Source organism: Seriola aureovittata, chromosome 13, assembly GCF_021018895.1.
Source record: "Seriola aureovittata isolate HTS-2021-v1 ecotype China chromosome 13, ASM2101889v1, whole genome shotgun sequence".
Lineage (NCBI taxonomy): Eukaryota > Metazoa > Chordata > Actinopteri > Carangiformes > Carangidae > Seriola > Seriola aureovittata.
This window is the reverse complement of record NC_079376.1, coordinates 8,801,139-8,818,665: the sequence shown is the minus strand read 5'-3', so window position 1 is coordinate 8,818,665 and position 17,527 is coordinate 8,801,139. Positions and strand designations below refer to the sequence as shown.

The window sequence follows — 17,527 nt, the reverse complement described above, 5'->3', positions numbered from 1 at the left end:
CTCTGGGTTTGGTTAGTCATTTACAAGTAGCGCAGTGCATGCAATTGATAAACATGAACAATTCCCGGCTCTACCACGTGGTGATTGCTCTCTTGGTAAAGGCATGGCACACCCCATCTCACTTCAAATATAACTTATTGTGCGGGGTGACTTTTAACAGTAGAGATCTCAGAATAGTGTGGGAAATTGCCAGATTAAAGACTTTGACATTATGGAAGCCCATTTGTACCAAGAAAAAAAAACAGATAGGTATGATAAAAGTGCAAATATTCACTGTAAGTCAAAATGATAAGATATAAAGTCAGACATGTGACTCCCACACTCATAAATTTGATCTAAAATGTAAAAGAAAAATGGATATAATCTCATGATTCTGATTTAACATCTCACTTAAAAAGTCATAAAAAGTCATAAGTCACTTGATATGTCATAACGTTGACTTTATCATTCTTAACTTTATCTGTGTTTTATGTCTTCTTGGCGGACAGTAGCTTCCATAATATGAACAGAAATACTATAAGTGATGGCTATCTGTCTATGAAAGGCATAATCCACACTGTGATCCTTTTTCAGTGGGAATTAAACTCTTAATTTTAATTCTAATGTTAATTTTCTGCACCACAGTGTGAGACTTCTAATATTAAAAGTCAGTACATACTGTATATTTATTATAGAGATGGGTTGTGCCAAAAGAGCCTTCACCAAAACAGTTTTGACTCAATATCCAACAATTTTGACTTAACATGAGTATATAACGTTTTATAGTTTCTAACATTGTATCACTTTTTATTTTTATGGCATAAATAAGCTTTCATAGATCTTTTACACACATTTCAGCATGTCACAGTGGGAAAAACACTGGTGTAAATAATAAAATGAACAATGGCTGAATTCCATGCAGCTGCCTCATTTTCAGGCATCTGCTGTTGTACATGCAAACTGTCATCATGCATGGCTCAGAGAGACACTTGAATAGAACTGAGACTTTGTTATGTAATTAATAATGCCTGTGCTTTTTCTGTTATGACAAGTCAAAATGTCTTTTGTGAAAAACCTTTACAAAAACACAGAGTACGCTGCTCAGTACAGAAGATATCAAAGTAACCTGCTTGGCTGAAAACATAACTTCAAACACACAAGTTATATAAGTGAAATGAGTCCAGACATGAAATCATCACCCAGCATATGTACTTTTAATGTTAAAATGGTTTCTTGTGCATTCAAGTGCATATATTAATGCTCAGACAAATAAAGTGACAACTGATTAGCGCTTCAGCTTTGATGTGATCATAGTTAAAAAGAACTGCTACAAAGGTTTGTAAGACTGAATTCCAGTTAGCAGCATTTTAGCTATAAGAGAAGTCTGAATCTGAGGTATGTGAGTTTTCAAAAGGTACATGAGCCAACTGACAGAACTCTAAAGAGGCCAGAAAGTCCCTGTCCAAACTGCAAATACATAATGGAAAAATGATGTAACGTGTCAAGGGCAAGATTCATAATAAACTGCATCAGTGAGGAGAAGCAGCTGCCACTGACCAAAAAGTAAATAATGGATATTAAGTATAAACAAGGACAAGAAATGCTGTTAACTGCCATGCAATCTAATTTAAACTGGTAAAAATTCACACACACACACACACACACACAACAATCCCAGACATCTCAAATCTAAAGCTTTCATGTACGTCTTAGATTGCTTTTAACTGTACAATAGCACATTCAAAAATAAAGTTGCCCTGAAAGAAAAAAATAAAACAGGCATCTCAAACATCTGTGTATACAGTGTGTGCAAAAGAAAATGTTGCAGCCTGTGTTCCGTGGTATTTACATTCCTTGGATTCCAAGTTAGGGCTCAGACATACAGTATATGAAGTGCAATGTCAAAAACACACAATGAAACTTTCATAATCAATCAAAGACATATAAAAATATAATGACTGTAATTGACTTTCTTGCTGAGAATCAGACGGTTAATACCACCCTCATGTGGCTACAACCAGCTGCTCATTAGCTTAGCATAACAACTCGCCTGGGTTTGTCCGAAGATAAGATAATGTGTCATTTTTACATTTGTTTTGTTTTTAATGTTTTTTTTTGTTTGTTTGTTTGAACCAATTAAACAAACAACATCTAAAATATGAATTATTAATTCAAAGTTTCTGCTAAATTACATGGATTTCAGCGACGTTAACTTTTTCTGTTTATGCAGACCATCAAAAAAAAAAAAAAAAAAAAAAAAAAAATCTATAAATTAGATTCATCTAAAATAATTTAAAAATAAAATACAAAAGCTGTTTCTGATAAACAATCCACTGTGATTCAAAATTGTCCAAAAAAATTATGGAATTTTCCATGAGTCAAAGGAGGTGAGTATATTTATTGAAAGTTGAAACTAAACTAACTAAGTAATTAACTAACTAACTAACTAACTAACTAACTAACTAACTAACTAACTAACTAACTAACTAACTAACTGTGAGGGTCACACCCCACAGGACAGTAGGAGAAATCCACGAAAATATGAGGATTAAAAGACGTAAAATCGTCAGATGGAGCATTGGGGTGAGTGACGGTGTCGGGCTGGAGCAGCGAGTTTAAGTTGCTTTGAAGAAAAAGGTGTTTGGGTGAAGGGGGCTCAGCAGTGCGAGAAAGTAAGACAGAGGATGGAGAGATGCTGCTGAAGTCATGGAGGGAAATGAGGCTTTGATGCTTTTTCAGACAAAGAGGAAAGGTTTTCAGTTCATCTGCTGGAGAAAGAGGTGAATCCAGTTTTGTGGTGCTCCTGCCCTCTTGTGGTGCTCCTGCCCTCCTGCCTTCAAACGCCTCAGCGTCTCCACCTAGCTGCAGCTCGACGTCACTGATGCCGACAATGCGGTGCTGCCGGTCGTTGAACTGTTGACAAGTAGGTAACAGGACCGGTGATGGAGGATTTTTGTGAGTCTGTGAGAAGACGATGCTGGAGTATGGGCAGGAGGAGAGGTCGGTTCCGGAGGTTGTCTTGGATCTGATTGGGTTCCTGTTCTCTGATATTCTGCTACTCTGAGGCGTCTGAGGCTCTGAAAGTGGGAGTGGAGAGTACTCATGACAGGAATATGTTTGGAGGTCAAAGGCCTGATCCAGGTCAGAGATCTGCAGCTCACTTTCACCAAGCAAAATAACTTCAGGGTATTTAATGTCAGGCTTCTCTAGTACTGGATGCTGCTCCATGCTCTGAGGAAGCAAAAACAAAAGTCAAATCATTCAATCTGGTTTGAAGATGTTTTTAAATTGTTAATTTCTTCAGTTTCTTCATAAACAAAACATTATTTCTTGAAATATTGAAAATCACATTTTAGTGCATTTAGTGCATATTTTACTTTGGAGAAGTTTTTGATAAGTTTAGCACAAAGGAGACCTAGGTACAATGCTTACTAGTTGCCCTGTAAAACTTTAGTGCTTTTACATACAAGCCTGAAAACTGGCACACCTGTGGATAAGACATGTGGGAAATGTGAAATGGAAAGTTTATGATTAATATTTTTTAAAGTACTTTTTTAAAAATGTTTTTATTGTGTATGTGTGTAAGACCAGACTCCTTTAAGCTAAAGGCAGATGTAAGGACTCAGGGTACAGATGGGCAGATGGGAAAGGACTCAGGTTACCTCCAAGGCGGTTATTGGGGTCCAGTAGGCCAGACTGCTGTTAGAGGGATCAGGAATGGACTGACACAGCTTCTTTTTCACCCTGCAAAAGTTATTTTTACAGACAAACTTATGGGAGGAGACGCTCAGGCGGCAAAGCTGATAACAGAAGAAGTTGGATGGTCAGTAACAAACGACTGTCTTTTATGTAACCAGCAATATTGGTATGCGTAAATCATAATTGATTGTTATGTGTAAGGAGCCAACAGAATGCCCACACATCTTCTGTAAGCCTGAGATATGATGACCAAACATGGGTGTGAGTTGTTTTCTGGGAATGTGAAGAAACTGAAGAAAGACTAAACACAGGGGACCTCTCAGGTAGAACTGAGGTGGCAACATGCACAGCAACATGCATTGATGATACTTCTGTTCTCCTTGGCCAAGCTTCAATAAACATTAACATTAAACACTTTCTTCATAGATGCCTTAACCGTCTATGATAAGAATCTCCCTATCAAGGACAACAGGTATATGTTTGTGTTGTTTAGTGTGGACGGTGTCTCTGGTGCAGCACAAAGATCTTACATCTCATTCTGTGCCAGGCAGGCTATCAGTACCAGCGCTAATAACGTCAGCATGAGAGGGAGGACGGCATGAATCACTATGGAGATTTCCTCAGAACCTTCACACACACACACACACACACACACACACACACACACACACACACACACACACACACACACACACACACACAAAGTTAAAGATATAAGAATATATAATGGTTTTTTGTTAGGGTATTAAGGTACGGTGCTTCTGTGAGTGTGTGAACGTGTATGTCCCTTCTTCACCTATGTGCACTTTATAGATGGGCCCAGCTGCTCCGGCTCCAGCGTCAGTGTTGGCCTGCATGAAGATGTTGTAGTTACCAGGCGCCAGGTTCCCCAGGGAGTAACGGTGCACATGACCAGGCACAAAATCGCCTGAATAAACAAAAAAAAGGTACATTAGTAGTAGATTGACTAAATGTAATAAAGAAATGGATAAAAAGATAACAACAAACAAAGGAAAAAAACAAAAAACAATCACAATTGTGCAGTGTGCTTACACGTGTACTTGGAATGCAGAATATCTTTAAAGCCGTCTGCAGAAGGACAGGAAGCAGACTGCAGACTTATTCACATAATCAGTGAAATCGAACCCTACACTTATCATACAAGGCATTTCAGGTGGCCTGTTGCAGTACAATGCATCCTTTAAAGCATAATGGCTTGTGTGCGTGTATGCACATCACTCACTCTTGGCTTTTTGGTTTGCGGCGGTGTAGTGGAGTGTGTAGTTGCGGAGGAAGCCATGAAGCTGCTCCACAGGCAAAGGACTCCAGCTGAGCTCCACTCTCCCGCCAGAGATCTCCTGCACCGTCACAGTAGGACCAGCTGAGGGCGCTGCACAGACAGAGAGATAAGAGCAAGAGCGGTGATGATGATGATGATGATGATGATGGTGAGCCATGATAACAAGGCTCGATGTAGATCTATATTTAACACCAACTGATCTGATTAAGTTTGCTTCAACACGCTGAGCAGCTCCTGTCTTGTCTAAATAAATGAAGACAGAGAATTGAATTTCTCTTTTACAGTTAAACATTATTATTATTATTATTATTATTATTATTATTATTGTTTTCTTACAAAACAAGCCATCCTGGGCTCTGTTCAGGCTGACGTGCTGTTACCAGGCTAAAATAATCCTCTGAAGTCTAGTTTGAGGAATGGTTTGTTAATCCTGGATGATGGTATCTGGCGCTCACACTTTAAATAAAGGTGTAAATTAGTAGAGAGTGGAAACCATGATCAGAATCCATATGATTGGATGAGTGCTGATCATGTGATTGCAGCATACACTGGGACAATAGATTCGTGGACACAAGTCTCACTGGATATGTGTCCCTCGTATTGTTAGTTGTTCTACACTTTCCACACTACGACGGATGTTGATGCACCAATGGGGACGTTCTCCCTGATGGACATGTAAGAGGCTTCAAAGTGATGATCATGAGCCTGTGATGAAAATGAAACCAAATCTCTTAAAAGGTTGCTTTAAATGCATAAAAGATTTACAGCACAGCGTATTATGCAAGTAGGTGGGTAATTAAAGTGTCGGTAATTAAATTGTGAGAATTACACCAACTGTTCCTAATGATGTCTCAAAAACCACAACTGCATGCTCTCATCTTTAATCATAATAACATCCACACATTTGTATCAGGAAATTAGTTCACATTTGGGATAACTGTTAATAAACCTGCACTTTTGCAGGTTTGGGCTCAAAGTACGTGTTGCTCTGACAACAGCTCCACATGACATTTTAACCAACTTTGAAGATCCCCAAAAAAAAAAAAAAAAAAAAAAAAAAAAAAAAAAAAAAAAACACACTTCAATCCAGTCTAATCTAATCTAATGGATAACTCTGGATCACTGTCACAACTTTACTGGCACATCAGCACAGAAGTTTGTTTCTGTTTTCTTATTGTTTGTTACAATGAGACAAACAGAAGTTAGTCACAGTTACGTCACTTGGCAGCCCATTATCAGTGCACGACTGACAAACATGCTCTAATTGATTTCTCCATTTAGAAGTGACTTCCATTATCATCTCCTCCAAAAGCTGAGAGAAAGAACGCTCTTTGTTCCCCTCAGTATTCAGTGTCAAACCAACTCTGAAATGTGTTTTGCTGTTGTTTCCATGTCGACCTGCGCGTGGTTCTTGGTTTATTCTGTATCTTCTGCGTGCCATGCACACATCTCTACTGCTGAAACCGATCACTTGCATCTCTACACAAGTGAAGCACAGCTTGATTAAATCGCACCATCACTGACACACAGGTTAAATATAAACCAGTGTGTTACTGATGCTGATGATAAACTTATCTGTGCGCCAGGCTGACCTGTTATTTCAACTTTCTGATATTTGACTAAGTTTAAGTTGAGTTCTTCTTAATAACTTGTTAAGTTCCATCTTGTTAGGTTATACATCTCCTCACAAATATACAGTATATATATATATATATATAAAACAATAGCCTGTATAGCTAAAACTGAGCCATAGACCTCCATTGTTGTTCCTTCATTAACATGGACGTGGGCACTGTAGTTTATTTTCGGCAGGAACAATTTTGGCTCGGGGCTGAGGGCTGTGATCAGGGAAGGCAGAAAGTTTCAAGACTTGATCAGTTTGTTGACAAAATGAAAAATATAGAACAATGCACACGCTTCGCACAAAAACCACACTCCCAGCTGATCTATAACAAGCTTTTGGCTACTTTTGGAGCTTGGCAAGAGACAAACAGATTACGTACCTCCTTGTCGTGTATAAATATGAAGTGTCCCATTCTTCCCTGCCACTCGCTCACCATACAGCGCTCTGACAGAAACAGCATAACGCTCCATCGGCTTTACTCCCTCTAAACAACACAAAGATAAAAAGCACTTATTGGTGCCTATTTTCAGAAGTTAATTAACTGTACTTGATTAATGGCAAAGGGCAACAAAAGTATGTATTGTATTACCTGTGATGACGAGCGTTGTACAGGAGCTATTCAACCTTTCCCAGTGTAGGATGCTGCTGCTTTTCTCTCTGACAGCAAACCACTCCACGACAAAGCCGCTCACAGATCGATCAACTGGAGCCATCCAGCTGACATCTAAGTTGTTGTCATCCAGTGGACTTGCTGTGATTTGGGTCGGGGCAGGCGGTTCTGAACACAAAAACAAGTTAGTGAACAGTAAAAACAAATGGCTGATCTGAGAAGTTTAATATTCTGATCCATGTATTTCTTCAACATAGAGCGAATCATCTGACGCATAGCTTGTATGTTTAGTGGAAATTGCAACCGTTTCTGCTTGTGGGCATTGTTTAGGGGTGGCCGAATAGCAGGTTTATGCACAGCTGCAAATCTCTGGAGGATCCTACACCTTGAGGTTCGCGGGACTCCAGAGGCACCAGCAGCTTCAAATACCTGTTTGCTGCTTTGTAATGGCAGTTTAGCAGCTGTTCTCCTAATCCGATGAATTATTCTGGCAGAAACCTTCCTCATTATGCCTTTATCTGCACAATCCCGTCTGTGCTCTGAATCAGCCACAAAACCTCTTTACAGTACGATGATCACGCTTAAGTTTTCACAATATATCTAATGTTTTCATACCTTGTCCAAGGTATTGCACTATTTGACGTTTTTCGGCAGCAGAGATCCTTTTTCTTTCCCATATTGCTTGAAACCTGTGGCCTGCTTAATAATGTGGAACGTCCTTCTTAAGTAGTTTTCCTTTGATTGGGCTCACCTGGCAAACTAATTATCACAGGTGTCTGAGATCGATTTCAATGATCCAAAGAGCCCTGAGACACAATACCATCCACGAGTTTAATTGAAAAACAAAACATTTAATGTTTATGACACTTAAATCGAATTTGCATAATAATTTGGAACGCGGTGTAGTTGTCATTTGTCTGTGCTTGTTTGGCACACCCTCTTTGAAGCTACAACCGGCTCGGCTGTTCAGCTGCATGATGACAGCAGACTGGTAGGACTGGAAGCCGCCTCTGCACACCTGGCCAAAGACTGCATACAGCAGGCTTGATCGCCAGATTGTCAGTTTAGAAAAGTTACAAAAGACATAAAAGGCTCTATTTTAACAGCCCTAAGTGCATTTAGGGGCGTGTCCATATCCACTTTTGCTATTGCTGACAGCCGAAAAAACGGTCGCTGCGCCTTGCACATGGTTGAAAATTGCTTTACTTAGTTTCTTAATTACTCATGGGAGCGTGTTGGGCGTAACATGCAATAGACTAAATTACATTTTAAGACCAACACGCCCATGGGTGCTCAGATGGGAGCTCAGATGTATTTGCTATCTAAACAGCGTGGGTACTGGATGGAAAAATGACAACTGTGTTGGTGTGAAACTAGCAAAGGTGAACAACATCTTACTAAGACATTTCACGTTTGCTTTTTCCTCAATTTGTTGCCCATTTGTGGTGAAAACATATTGAGTAACTTCAGAGGTTGGATTTATAAGACTGGACAAGAGTCTCAGGTGACTGCACCTTGATGTCATGGGCCATGAGGAGGATGAGTGAGGCCTTACCTGTCTCAGTCGCTCCAAGGAACCGTATCTGGGCTTCTGGCGAGGTCCCGACAGAGTTGGAGGCCGTCAGAGTGCAGGAGCAGCGCTCAGCAGGGAGGAGCAGGGTACAGGACAAACTTGCCTGGTTCAAATCTCTGCAGCTCCTATGATCGTTCAGAATTTGAGCGCTGTCCGTCTGACAAGTCACATTATAGAAGAGAACTTTGCCATTGGCCAGTGAGTGAGGCAAGGGCTGAATGACGTAATCACAGAACCATGAGAGAAAAGAGAAAACAAAAAGTAGAAGTGAACTTCTGTGAGATGATGGAGGTTTTAATCAGACTATTCTGTTAGATAAACAGATTGTGTCACATTTAGTTCTCTCTTTCTCCAGCTCTCTCAGCTTCACTCTCAACTCCAAACAGACTGTTACGCAATAAATGAGTAATTTCAGGGAGACATAAAAACAAATTAGGGGCCGTTCATAGTAGATCGTGATTAAAAAACAAATCAAATCCCAAAGTTATTAAACTGCAAAACTATGAAATTGATAGACAGAAAATATTATGTTCAAGCTCGTGGCTCAAATTGAAACACAATTCAACACACACACCTTCCAAAGAAGTGAGATGAGCCTCGAGCCATTCTTGCCTGTTTCATTCACTTGCCTCCAGAAAGCTGGCGCTGCAGATGGAGCTGGCAGACAGAAGAGAGAGGACAACAACATCTCAACATGACAGAGCAGAACGTGACGTGGCCTACGCACTTTTTACCACATACTGTATGTCCTCTACAGCAGTGGTACTTACAATTAAACAGCGTCACTAATTGTTGACGAGTGACAAACACAACACAGGAGGCAAACACACCAGAAACACCACGCTGCCATTTTATGACAACTGTCTTCAAAAGAGAGTAACACAGTGGTCTGGGATGGGGCCTGTGAACTCTTAACTATTAACTCTTGCAACGATCCTGGAGTGATGATGGGAGTTCGCCCATATGGTCTACATGTGTGCTAAGGGCTGATAGAAGTCTAATCACTGTGTCCCTCTGGGTTTCTTGCTGGGGACACAAGCTGCTCTCTGTGGACGGGGCTCCAGAATTACAGAGTTGTTTGGTTCTGCTGCATTTCTGCTCTCATTTCTCCTCCAGAGAAAGGTCAACAACAAAGATTCTGTGTCTTGTTCAAAGACACCGCAGCTTGCTTTCTAACTGATGGAATATGCTTCGCCTATCTTTCTTTGAAAAAGCATAATTTTAACCAAGGGGGCTTGAATCCAGGTCATCACTATCATCGCTGCTATGAATCAGCGCTGGTTTCATTATTAATTAGGACTAAAGTGACTGAGATTGAGAACAAACACATTACACGTGTTTGTCAACTGTGTGTCCTCTCACCGTCCTCTGCTGTTCGTCCCTGGAGTGCGTTGCTCCACGGGCTCCAGGGACTCGCTGGGCCTTGGTAGCGGTGACGGAGCCGGACGTTGTATGAAGTGTCGGGTCTGGAGAGACAAACCAGGAAGCTGTAGTCTGTCACATTCACATCGTTCACCTGGACATCGAGCTGCACGGGGCAGAGAAATAGGAAGAAGGAAGGTGAGAATTAACTTGTGAAGGAATGTGGAACATTTTAATATCAAGATATTATTACAGGAAGTCTGGCAGCTTCCTTACATTTGCTGGGAAATGTTTGATCCCTCTAACAATACGTGAAAAGGGCCAATGAGGGAAGAGATGTCGTGGGAACTGAACATGGAAAATTTTATCTTCACTTGGCAAAAAGCACCCCTGCTGTAGGATGCTTTAATATCTTAAAATGCTACGTCTTGCACCTTTCCTTTATGAATGAATGTGTTCCTTCATGCAATTATCTGTAGTTTTTGTGCGTATTTGGGAGCGGCAGACCTGCCCCACTGCTGTGACCTCGATTTGGGAATTCAGTTTTCCGCCTTTTATTTCAAAGTCTGCCACGGGGAAAACAGCCAATGTGCGGCTCCAGGTAACGTTCAGACACTCAGGCTTCCTGTCGACTGGACTCACGCTGTTCAACGTCACTGGAGGCAACATCACTGAGAGAGACAGGGAGAGAGGAGTGAGAAAGAGGTAAGAGACTGAAGAGGAGGGTACGAGAAGTGCACCAACCTCACCTTCAATTCTACCGGGCTGACACCGAGGATCTGACGATACGTTGAGGCTACGACCGTGCGCTGTGACGGTGATGCAATAGATAAACCTCACGGATGATACGCTGATATTGGCTGTGCAGTTGGTGCCAGAGGTGGTGCATTTGTACGTCCTCAGAGAGCTGTTTGTCGTGAAGGGCTCAGGTCTACACATTCCCACATACATGTACACAGAGAAAGACACACCCATAAATACACACAAGCACACCAATATGAAAACAATATCTGTCTGAGTCCTACTCCTTCTCTTACCTCTGGGCATGACAGGCAACAAGCACACAAACAGATACAAAACCACAAACCCAAATAGATGCATGCTTTGTTATGCAAATGGTTATTCCTGTGTATGTTTCAGATGTTCCCGTGGACATTTGCATGTGCTGTCACTAACAAAACCTTGCCCATAAACACGCATATCACGCATGTCACCAACAAACAGATCATGAGGTGGCAACTGTATAACTATTATTTCTGAGTATCACACTCGCCATCAAAGCCTCACACGCACACGGGGAGATTCGAAAGCGATTACAAATGATTAGAATTTGCATTTGGCAAAAGAAGAATCATTGTCAAACATTAACGCTGGGACGAACATGCTTGCAAGGCATGATTACATGGAAAAATACAACAGTTTGCTATTGCTGAACTGGGACTTGGATCCATTTGACTGGTCATTTTGAATCTATCATTAACCCTGATAAATACACTGCAGAGTGCAAAATGGATGCAGCGTGTTGTAATGAAAGGTGGTTAAACCAGCTGCATTTTCTCAGGTCAGTCTTGACATTTTATCAGGCAAGACTTTGAAGGGAACCATCCAAGGAGCGAGGTAGTTTGGTTTTTAGGGTACAGTACATCCATGTCTAACTCAGAGTAAATGTGTGAAGAGGCTCTGCTTTACAAGTGTAAAACAAACCGAACAAACCGTAACAAATATCAAAAGTACATCTAAGACAACATCAGTGTGTTTCCTGTTTACTAACCACACAGTGGAAAATGCTTATTTCAGCTCTATAGACCGTCTTAAGTATGCACAATAACTAGATTAGATTTTTCAGACAGGCTGCAGACAAGTGAAATAGAAGTTGGTTTTTTTTTTGCCATAAAAAGACAAAATTAAAACAATTTGTCATCCTCTCTCTGGTAACTATATCTCACTACTGATAATAAAAGATTTGGCACCTTTCACACTAACTCTTCCAAAATGCTTGGTAGCTTGAATTTCAAACAAATTAGATCTGCAATAACTGATTTTTGGCCACTTGGAGCAGTGGAAACAAGTTGAGAATGCAACACTGACATATCATCAACCTTTTAAGTTGATATGGCAAACTTTCTTCTTTCTTCAAACTGTTGCTTATTTACACATCCAGCAATTATGGAGCTACGCTATCCTTCTTTTGGAGTTGTGTTTGTGTTTCCCTCTGCCTCCCTTCTAGCTCTTGAAGTAAATATATGGCTCTTTTACTGCTAAATGCAAGTTCCTTTATACTGAAAAAATATCAGCACTGAGCTTAATTTTCTGTCAGTCATACTCTGTCCTGCTTCTGTAAATACTCACTAGCAGCCCAAATTAATCCGTGGTGGAAAATAGCCCCCAACAAATGTACGTTTTACTCTTCTTTAAGGAAGATTTGATAAAACATCTGTGTCCAGCTGTTTTGTCCAGCTCTAGACTCTTAGTCCCATATTATGAAAGAACCCATCCGAATCACTCCAAAACTACTACAATAAATATACAGTATATTGCAGAGTAATGCAATGTAATATATGAAGTGCTCCACAAAATTTGGATGAACTGAAGCTGAGGCAAATTTGTCTCACCCGGACATCTTCTGAATTTGCAGAGTGTAGTTCGTCGTCGGCATGTCTGCGGCCTCCCAGCGGCAAGTGGCATTGGCTCGATTCTGGAACACACAGCCAATTAGCTGCGGGGGTCGGTGGGAGGCCTTGGAGGTCGTACTGGACGAAGCTGGAGGCAGGACTGAAGATGGAGAGAGGCCGGAGTTAACGGCATGAAGAGGCAGATGCTGCTCAATAAGTCTGGAGTTTTTGGTTAGCTATAGCGATCTCCAGGCTAAAGAAATTTGGCATGGTTTGGAAATACATCATGGATGCAAGATTTGTGTAGAACAGGATTTTATCTGGCAGGAAATGAATTTAATGAAAAAAAGAGAAGCAATTAGTAGGATGAAAATGAGTGAATTTGTTCTACAAGCCAATAGTCAGAAGTAGCACCTTGCTTGCAGCGCTTATTAAAACTTTAGAAGAATTATCTGAAACCAGTTTAACCACACCAGCTGCATGTGATTTATCTTGTTAAATATTCATATTTTTATGGGCTATGGGCTGTAATTGCTACTTGGAGTGAGGTTTAAACAGAAGCTCAGACAAGACTGTACAAGATATTTCCCCTGATCTGGCATCGCTCTGTCGGCTCAACTTCTCCCTGGTTACTCAACATGATCATACTGGGTCTGACATACTGTAGTTTGAATAACTACTTCTTAATTAATATGTTGCCACCTTTTTCAGCTATGCAACGTTGTTCTGTTCCAGGAAAATTTTAAGGCTCTTTGGGAAATATTGTGTGATTTTTGCTGTTAAAGTTTGAGTAATAAAGTGCTAACTACTAACTTACATGAATTTTCCCCAAAGGGATAAGTAAAGTATCTATCTATCTATCTATCTATCTATCTATCTATCTATCTATCTATCTATCTATCTATCTATCTATCTATCTATCTATCTATCTATCTAACTGAGCATCACAAAGTTGAATTGGCTTTATAGATTTTTGGGAACCATGAGGAGAGAACGCCATAATAAGTAGAACATAACACACTCACTTTTGACAAACAATATCTGACCTTTTGATATGTGCTATCAAACAGTTGCCTGTTTGGTCTTCACATTACACATGGAAAAGAATATCTGGCTCTTTATGTGCTAAATGCTCCATATGTTCACTGGCTACTTGTTAACTTTGCCCATCTATAATTTGGTGCTGGACAGCTTTGAGTTGGCTGAAGGATTAGCTGAAGGACACTGAAAGGCTCTGCAGGTCCGAGTTGGATGATATTTGACTGACTTTGTTATTACAACTGACCTCTTGTGTAATTAATCATTGTTTGTATATTTTGTAAGTTTCATCATTTACAGTATCATTATTAAGAGCTTTGACCTGCAATAACTTAGATTTTGGCCAATCAGGAACAGTGAAGTTATAAACACAACATTAACACGGCATCAACTTTTGGGTTGATATATCAAACTAGTTCGCAAATAGTTGCTACATACATTTACACAAGATTTTGGATGTCATGTTTCTGGCTAACTGATTGATGTAAGTGCAATATTGACTCTCATTTTAGCCCTGTTTTGTTGTTGTTTGTTGTCCCCACCAACTCCTGAGGGAATATATCAAGGTCTTTAGCTGCCAAATGCTATGCTATATTTATGTATTGGTGCTGAACAGCAATGTACTGTGTATTTTTAGAGCTTTATTACTGAAAATAACTAGTCTACAGGGTGGTAATAACAGTAAATGAAAACAGTAAAGTTGTGAGCTTGAAAACCAAAAACAGTCTGCTGAAAGTGGTTAAAAGGCCCCATAATGCTAAACTGCAGGTACTGTCTGTGTATCCCAAAACCTAATTTAGATTATTTGTCAGTGCCACAGAGCTCCACTGTTATACAAAAACTATTAAAACACATTAATGTTACAGTGGCTGACATGATTCTTCATTACAAAAATATGGACATGCTAGTTTACTTGCAAACAGTTGCACAGACTGATAATGGCGATGGTTGGTGACATTATGTAATTTCAGTATTTAATCATGTTCCTCTTCCAGTGATTTATATCAACCAACCACAGCTATCACACAAATTTTAGCACTTCTCCAGACTGGGTCTGACTCTGGCCGGATTAAGAGCGAGAGGACTCTGAAAATGACTCACCCAGGGTGAGTCCAGCCCCCAGCATGCAGGTCCACACAACAGACCGGCCCCGCTCCATGAACACCAAACTGGTCTCTCCTGGCACTGCAGTGTTTCTCACTTACTTAATTTCCTCCCATCACACTACCAGCAGCTCCACAACGAGGACTCTGCACACTGAAAAACAGGAGACCATTCATCCTTTCAAACGTTAAACAGATTTAAAGAGCATGAGCTGAGGGTGCTCAAGAATGACTCAGTTGAGTGGTTAGATTTCATCACAATAGGTTCCAGGCTCGTGAAACCAGTTTCAATACAACATTTTCATCGCTTTGAGCCCCATGGGTGTGTGCTCACAGCTTTTCCGCTTGCAACACAGCAAACACTCAACCAATATGAAATGTAGCAGTTTGTCCAAACTCAGACACTGTCACTTTCTAAATTGGGTGTTGTGGGTTTGAGTGAGGGAACAGGATGATGGTCACTGGTTCTTTTATCAAAATCAGGCTCAGACCTTGGAACTTCAGCGGTGTGAGGATAAAGCTCACCTACCTGTAAGATCATGTTGGTGCTACTGACATGAAGGAGCAGTGCCAGGTTTTCCATCTATTTAAAGCCAAAATGTGAAATTTGGGGGGCGGATGTCTTATTAGGTGTACCTGCAAAATCTAAAGTGAAAGCTCTGCAATAAATCCTGTCTTTATGAAGATTATAATGTTCAGATTGTGGTAACCCTGAGTGAGAGGTGTTGATTGAACTGCTGTCGGTTTAGTGACAGCTTTATAACACACTATAATGTAGTTGTAGGCAGATGTAAGTGTGTTATTTGTCAGCAACTATAACTTCTCATGTGGGCACCCATGGAGGCAGGTGTATAAACAGATGAATGACAATATAGTAAAACACACTTAATATAAAACATGTCTTCACATGAGATGTCAAAAATATCCTCATATCTGCGCACAAATAACTTACATTATAAACCATTCATTAAATGTTTATATAGTGCTAATGAATGCTAAAGCAGTGCTGCGAATGGAAATATACTGAATGACATTTCTTATATTCTGTCACCCTGTACAACTTTAAATCAAATCACAAAACCACACACACACACATACACACACACACACACACACACACAAAACCACCAGTGAAAATTACTACAAATTTGAATCTTTGAATACCTGTTTTACACAGTGTCAACAAACCTGAACAGTTCAAGCGTCACAAATATGCAATTTCTTGCACTTGAAAGTTGAAACACTTGAAACTCCATAATCAAGAGGGGGATCTGTAAGTAAGTTGTATCATATTCTTGTATTATTACTACTGATGCATCACTTTAATGTGGCAGCTGGTTGGTGTAATATTCATTTCAATGATTGTAATGATCATATGAAGTGTCAATGAAATGGTGATTATCAGAGTAACATCACATGAAACAGAAGTATAAAGTAGCATAAAATGGAAATACACGAGTACCTCAATATCAATAAGTAATAGTACTTCAGCTGATGTACTTGAGTTACTTGCCACCACTGATTTAGTATTCAATTGCATTACACTGTAAAGGTGTACATAATAAGGTGTCATATCCTGTACACTTTTTATTGGTCAGCCCGTTTCCGCAAGGACACAGAGCCGATGGTGAAGTCTTAACATCTTGTTTTCTGTCCAGTAGTTCAAAACACAAAGATATTTACATTGTATAGGCTGGAGCCGATAAACAAGTAAACAAACAAACAAACACCACCACCACCAACAACAACAACAATAATAATAATAATGATAATAATAATCTTTATTGTCCACAAGTTTAGAAATTTGCTTTAAAACATATAGTAGTAATAAAAATGAAACAAACTATTAACTGATGATCAATCGATGTTGCCAATTAATTTTCTGTCAATCAACTAATCGATTAATAGACTAATTGCACCAAAGAAAAAAAAAAGTTTGGGATTAGTTGAGTTGCTGTTAATTCCCCACACAATAAAAAAATAAATCTCTAACAGAACCATCATGTTTAGTGTTTGCGGATGAATGTTTATATTCTTCTTGTCTATAGGAGAAAAGACCATAGATACACATTTTAAGAACACACATCTTTCAAGTAGCTAGGAACTGCCTCAAGTCTATTTCTTTAAATTAATCGTTGCTTTTCACATTAAACTACCGGTGTATTTAACGCTTTATTACCAGTGCAGACAATTGCGCAAGAGTTTCAGCGGATGCAGTTCAAAGATGTGGCTTACTGAAAACACATGGGTGGAAAATGTTTGAGGCAAAATATTTCGTCCACTTACCGGTGCGAGCTTGTAACAACGTGCGTCTCACCGAGTCTTCAGACAGCGAGCACACAAGAGCAGCAAACCTCTCCGCTTTAGTAAACACATCTGTTCCGCCCCCCTGTCTCTCAATGCCCCTGTCCGGTCTCTGTGAGGTTTCCTTACTGGGGTTCGAGGTCCCCTGGAGGGTCAGGGAAAAGATTCCCTCTAGAATCGTTGGAATGAGGATATGATTTCACTTTCATTGACATTTACACAATAAAGACATCTATAAAAAAAAAAGGGCAGAAGGCTTGACTTTCTCCACTTTCAGCACTGCACACAGTTAGAGGGACAAAATGTCAAATGATGGGCCATGG

General features: G+C 40.0%; 1 protein-coding gene across 1 annotated transcript; it reads right to left on the bottom strand.

Moving 5' to 3' along the window:
• Window positions 1-1,177: 1,177 nt before the first annotated feature.
• Window positions 1,178-17,403, bottom strand: LOC130180272 (interleukin-6 receptor subunit beta). The gene is made up of 15 exons (XM_056393722.1): window positions 17,187-17,403; window positions 14,899-15,054; window positions 12,760-12,919; window positions 10,897-11,078; window positions 10,655-10,818; window positions 10,148-10,313; window positions 9,360-9,442; window positions 8,768-8,999; window positions 7,192-7,380; window positions 6,982-7,086; window positions 4,922-5,068; window positions 4,475-4,606; window positions 4,209-4,305; window positions 3,642-3,723; window positions 1,178-3,210 (listed from the first exon to the last, which is right to left on the bottom strand). Exons 2-15 carry the CDS (start codon window positions 14,954-14,956, stop codon window positions 2,470-2,472), a joined length of 2,538 nt encoding a protein of 845 aa, XP_056249697.1. The 5' UTR covers window positions 14,957-15,054; window positions 17,187-17,403; the 3' UTR covers window positions 1,178-2,469.
• Window positions 17,404-17,527: the final 124 nt, after the last annotated feature.